Genomic DNA, 6,027 nt, shown 5'->3' on the forward strand with positions numbered 1-6,027 from the left:
CAACCAGTTTTTATTGAAAAAATGCATAGGTTTTATAACTTAAAAACTCAAAATTTTGAATCCTTAAATTCAAGGCCAGGCAAAATTGTAACCGGTTTTTCCCGATTTGACGGTTTTTTACCAGTCTAAGCCGCAGCTCGCGAGTTGCAGCAATGAGAAATGCCAATGGTTTGTGTCCGAACCCATCATAATCTATCACCTTGACATTTCAATGACAAAGAAATGGAATGTTGAAATTTGAAATCCTGGTCGTACTTTTCCAAAACTATATTAAAATAGAAAGGTGCGCACTGCGTGAGTGGAGGACACGCTATTCTCGGACAAGATTGGCACGTGCGGCAACACGGCGCGGCGCGCGCACGAGGCAAAGAAATAAAGCTGCCCGCCAATCAAAGACTGCAGCATTGTTTTGACGCCATGACTGGGGCCTTTTCCATCTCGCTCTTCTTCATGCTGGCCCATCAACCCTTTTGCTTTGCACTCCATAGCCTGCATGATCATGGAGTACACAGTGCCGCACTGCCTTCTCAGGACGATGGCGATGTCCTCTTCCCCTACAGTACCGGCGTCTCACGTACCAGCTTTCCAGAAGACTTTCTCTTTGGAGCCATCACTTCCTCCTTGAAGGTGGGCTTGCAGCTCTCATCGATTATTATTACAGCTCTGAGATAAGATTAGCTTAACTTGCTACCAAAGCTCAAAATTAACAACCTAATTTTTCCTGCAGCATGAAGGGGCTGAGTTCACGGACAACAAGTCCGAGAACATCTGGGACGTGTATGCACGTAGAGAAGGTGAAATTATATGATTAAAAGTATCCATCAATTGCGCACTCCATCTCCAAAGTCCCGAGAAGTCTGAATCTTTGTACTGTACATTGTGTGCTGTGTTGGGGCAGACGCTACAAGTGATGGTGCTTTACCTGGTCAATGCGGTGACAACTACAACCAATACAAGGTATCCTGTCATTAAGCTCCTGCAGAATACAATCTACCGTCTCATTGAGCTAGCCGCAGAGTGATTAGCAATGCATTTAATCAAACAAAGCTATGTTTTATCCAAGGGTGATCACCAACTACTTACTGGACTCGGGATGAACTCATATAGATTGTCAATAGCTTGGTCAAGGATCTTCCCCAGTGAGTGGCATCCTGGCGCACTCTATGTCCAATTTTTCCTCTTAATTTCGAGTTGCCAGCTTCTGTGTGACCGTTCCTGCAAAACCCAATGCTGACGTTACTTTTCCCGTCCAAAACCTTCTTGTACTTCTCGTGATTTGTGCAGATGGGAGTGGAGACATTAACGAAAAGGCGATTTCCCATTACAATAATGTGATCGATGACATTCTTAATCAAGGTGAGCTCAGAGATGAAGCCAATTATTAGTAGCCAACTTCCAGGGCCTTACTACTGCTGCAACATGATTGGCTGGTTTTCTTTTGTCAGGGTTAATACCCATGGTGACTCTGTGGACCCAAGATCATCCTAAAATACTTGATGACAGATATGGAGGACCTTTGGACGCGCAATTCATGTAAGCAGCTCGGCCATTGATTTGAATGTTTTAAGAGTACTTGTCCTGCCCACTCCTCGGTGGTGAAGACTCGAGGCAAAGCCCATTAATTCACAATATAACATTGAGATCAACATATAGTTTGAATTTGAGATGCCATGACCGGCATTGCCGATGTGCAGGTGTTGATGACTGTGGCTTTCTAAAGCGAAGGGAGAAAAAAAACTGTATTTTCTCCTACACATCATGTCTACAGTCTGAGAGTCGTCTGGCCTTGAGGTCATGATGTGCAATGTTTTGTGAATCATGAATCATCCATCAACCTGTGTACATGTTCTCTCAAATATTAGTGCTATGCATCAGCTAGAGGCAGCATGTGCAACATATCTTAGATGAGTCTATGGGCCTTCTCCTCTATTTAGAGGCATTGACCTCGCATCATTTGTAGTACTCCAAGTGCCAGTGATATGTTTTTTGGTCTTCTGCACCTCAGGAGGTGGGGGGAGGGGGGGCGGGTGGCTGTGGGTGTGGGTGTGGGTCACTTATAAATATGTAAGCGTATCATGTGAGTTCAACAAAAGGGATTTTTAAAATACTTTTTTACCACATTTTTTACATACAGAAGGGTACCATTTAAAGGGGGTATTCATAGACTCAATAGAAAGAGGGTATGTTTTATTCATGAAAAATTCACAAATAAGGGGTACCATTTAAAGGGGGTATTCATAGACTCAATAGAAAGAGGGTATGTTTTATTCATGAAAAATTCACAAATAAGGGATTTTTAAAATAAGGTTTACTTATAGTGAACCCCTCGAGTTCTGCACTAGCTATAAGTAACAAGGCTCCTTTGTCTCATCAGAGATGACTTCGCAAATTATGCGGAGACCTGCTTCAAGGCGTTCGGGGACAGGATCAAGTCCTGGGTTACCTTCGATGAGGCCAACGACTGGGCAGGGCTTGGGTACTCCACAAACCAGAACCCACCAGGAAGGTGCACCCCTAACATCATAGGGCAACTGGGCCTGAACTATGGCAACTGCCCTGATGGTGATTCGGGAACGGAGCCCTACATAGTGGGCCATCATTTACTGCTTGCACATGCAGAGGCTGTGGACATTTATAGGACCAAATACCAGGTACTTTGTTGTCCTCCCCCTGGGGTTTGTTCCAGTTCTTGCCACTTTTCATTTTCCAGAATCCAAGTCTTTGACAACAGAATCATAGCCTTTTATACACTTTCTTGTGTGCTTCACAAGGTTTCCCTTTTCTTGACTTCTATGTGCATTTATACATACATGTGTTAACAGAAAAGTGTCTTGCAGCCAACTCAAAATGGGACGGTCGGATTGGCTCTATGGTTGAGATGGTCAGAGCCTTTGACAAACTCTACGTCTGATGTTGCAGCTGCCCAGAGGGCCACGGATTTCCTACTGGGATGGTAAACCACCTCAATTCTCTATCAGTCTTCTTAGTGTACATCACTTATCATCTGCAGCTGCACAAACTGTAGATTGTTCGAGTAGGATCTACCCCAAAATACCCCTCTTAAGGACTATATATGTAGCACCAGGTTAAGTTAGAACTTCAACGTCCTACGAGGTCTGTCTAGACAGGGAATCACATGATCATAAGCATGGAGACTGCATTTATTTGCATGATTACGGGGTAGCTCCTTGCATCCCATCATATGCAAGGTTCTATGGCAAACAGAATAGGGGTTATCATTGCATCATGTGTATCTAGTGATCTACATGGTATTGGATGGCAGGTTCTTGGATCCCATCTTCTTTGGAGACTACCCTAGAACCATGCGCGAGCGTGTCGGAACCCGTCTGCCCAACTTCACAACTGAGGAGATGGCGAAGGTGAATGGGTCTCTAGACTTCATAGGCATCAACATCATAACAGCCTTGTATGCCTATGACTTTGACTTCTACCTTATCGAGAACAGAACCTGCTACTACCTTGACTGGAAGGTCAATGTGACAGGCATGTGTGGATATGACCCTTGACACCCATTGATTTTCTTTTAAAATTGCAAATGGAATGTGTACATGATTAGCTTGCTTGGACCAATGATTTGTGCCCTTTGCTGACAATGAAAGCAAGGGTTGCTTGCTTTTGTAAGTTTTATAGGGTTAAAGCATGCGTAAGCTGTGTCTTGAAGACTTGTTTGCTTCGTTAATTCTCGCAGGAGTACGAGATGGGGTAGCCATTGGAAAGGTAATAAAGACCTCACCTGATAGAGAAGAAAGGTGGCTGTGAAGCTAAGCCACATTTGATGTGTTTATGGCATGTACTCACTCAAATGTGCTGATATTCATAGAGCTTGCATCCAGGGAACACATGACTATGCAGTCCCTTGGTGCATCAGGAAAGCTGTTGAGTATATCAGAGAGCGCTATGATAATTTTCCCACCTACATCACACAAACAGGTGCACTGCATCATGCTTCATGACCTCCTGTCGTTGTGAGAAGTTTCACAATAAGTATCATTAACCTCAATTTAAATTCCAAGTTATGGGCTCATGATTAGTGGCTATAATTGCCTTTGTAGGCTGGGGAATAGATTACAACACTACTGAAGACAGCCTAGAGGATGATGCAAGGATAGACTATTTTGAGACATACTATGATGAGCTAAGTCAAGCAATAAGGTAAGTTGGGGAAAAACCTCATTATTAATGAGGATTTCCATGATTATGAACATTATTAATTAGGAGGTGGCTTGTGATTATACTCACCTCTAAGTCAAACTAACATTTTGTGGTGCTCATTTTGCAGGGAGGGTGCAAATGTGAAGGGTGTGTATGCATGGTCTTTAATAGATGGCTTTGAGTTCAATTTGGGGATGGGCACAAGAGTGGGTATTTTCTACGTGGACAACACTCTGAAGCGTTATCCAAGAAAGTCTGCATTCTGGTTCAAAGAAATGCTTGCCCAAAATAGCTCCACATTGGCATAGGTCTCTTATTAACAAAGAGATAGACATTGACTCTAATAAAAGGGAGCTCTTGGGCGTTCACATGTCATGACTACCTCAATGTAACCCTTTGTTGATGGAACTAGTGTCGCGACCCGTCTCCGAGACGGGCAAGAAGCATTTGCATTTAGGTACATACAAAAGATATATGTGTAAAATCACTCTCCCTTTCCTTTTAGAAGCTAGGCACATCGAGTTACACACAAACACGCATAAAGATGTATGTATGTATGTATGAGTACGTGTACATGAAATCCATTGAAACCATACATGCCACAACTGGAAGATATGTGTAAGTGTGCACGCCTATGAATGCATGTGTGCATGTCACATACACACATGTAAATATGTGTCTGTGTATGCGCACGCACCCATAATATCCATACATATATGTATACATCGCCCTCAACTTGCCAAACTAATATATAAAAACATCGTGATTGCCATATATATCCATATAGAAGCTTCTAGTATTACAAACCCATAAAATGATGAGTATCTTAACACACCTAAACACAACCTCAAAACAATCTTCGGACAATAGGATTCTCTCTCCTTGGTAGCCTATATCTGGTGCCTCCATCTGGCAAAATGTATGCCATAAAAAATATTAGCATTGAAAATATAACTCTCGTAGAAAAAAGTTGGATAAGGATAAAAGCTTACAAAACGCATTTGGTGGATCAATATTTGAGGCGAACGGCACTTGAACAGGCTTGTAAACAGCAAATCAAAAAATTTTGTATTGTCGAGTGCGCACCAAAAATCTAACTTATTAGGCTTTTCATAATCCACAAACATTACATGTACATGAAGCTAATCTGCAACCTTCCACAATCATAGATTGTAAATTCCTAGGAGCCCAACTCTCTCACGACCATACAAACCCAACAATAATCTGGGTTCTAAAAAGTGAAGATATTCCCTTGCAAATGAATGTTTCAATAAAAATATAAATTAGTCAACTGTTGCTTGGCCTTCCCAAAATGGAGGGTCTACAATTCAGCCATGAATATTAAATAAATCTTGGAAAACAATAATACTTAAATTATAGCAAACGTCTAAAACATTTACCTTCAATATCTTGTCTACCATCACCATAAACGAACGAAAATGATCTCCTTGCCACATCCATCCTAAGCAATATATCCCTAATATCAAATATAACACACTCTCTCTCTTTCTCTCTCTCTCTCTCTCTCTCTATATATATATATATATATATACACACACACACACACACACACACACACACACACAAAATATATATATATATATATATTGTGTGTATATATATATACACACACACACACATACACACAATATAAGGGCATTGTATATAAAAGTAATCCAAAAGCAAACAAAAGACTGCACTTACACATCTTTAGAAACATTCTCCAATCAAATACTTCCTTCGTTGCACAAAGATAGGTATAAATGTAGTCTCTTATATTTGCAAACTGCCATTTACATTTAAATTCTTTGACATGCCATTTGCAAAACCTCCTTGTAGACAACTTTTGGTTGT

General features: G+C 41.4%; 1 protein-coding gene across 2 annotated transcripts; it reads left to right on the forward strand.

The window, feature by feature from the left end:
* Window positions 1-392: 392 nt before the first annotated feature.
* LOC147612916 (beta-glucosidase 34-like) lies at window positions 393-4,539 on the forward strand. 2 transcript variants are annotated; one of them, XM_086782187.1, is made up of 13 exons: window positions 393-627; window positions 728-794; window positions 899-957; window positions 1,064-1,139; window positions 1,285-1,356; window positions 1,446-1,533; window positions 2,375-2,651; window positions 2,838-2,953; window positions 3,284-3,504; window positions 3,710-3,738; window positions 3,855-3,951; window positions 4,074-4,173; window positions 4,301-4,539. In XM_086782187.1, the coding sequence occupies exons 1-13, from the start codon at window positions 418-420 to the stop codon at window positions 4,479-4,481; spliced, it is 1,593 nt and encodes a 530-aa protein (XP_086638313.1). In that variant the 5' UTR covers window positions 393-417; the 3' UTR covers window positions 4,482-4,539. The 2 variants fall into 2 exon arrangements, with proteins under 2 accessions (XP_086638313.1, XP_086638314.1); XM_086782188.1 differs by having other exon boundaries at window positions 488-627; window positions 1,048-1,139.
* The last annotated feature ends 1,488 nt before the right edge of the window (window positions 4,540-6,027 follow it).

The sequence above is a fragment of the Cibotium barometz genome, chromosome 44 (genome assembly GCF_041138505.1).
Source record: "Cibotium barometz isolate CiBa-2024 chromosome 44, ASM4113850v1, whole genome shotgun sequence".
NCBI classification, from domain to species: domain Eukaryota; kingdom Viridiplantae; phylum Streptophyta; class Polypodiopsida; order Cyatheales; family Cibotiaceae; genus Cibotium; species Cibotium barometz.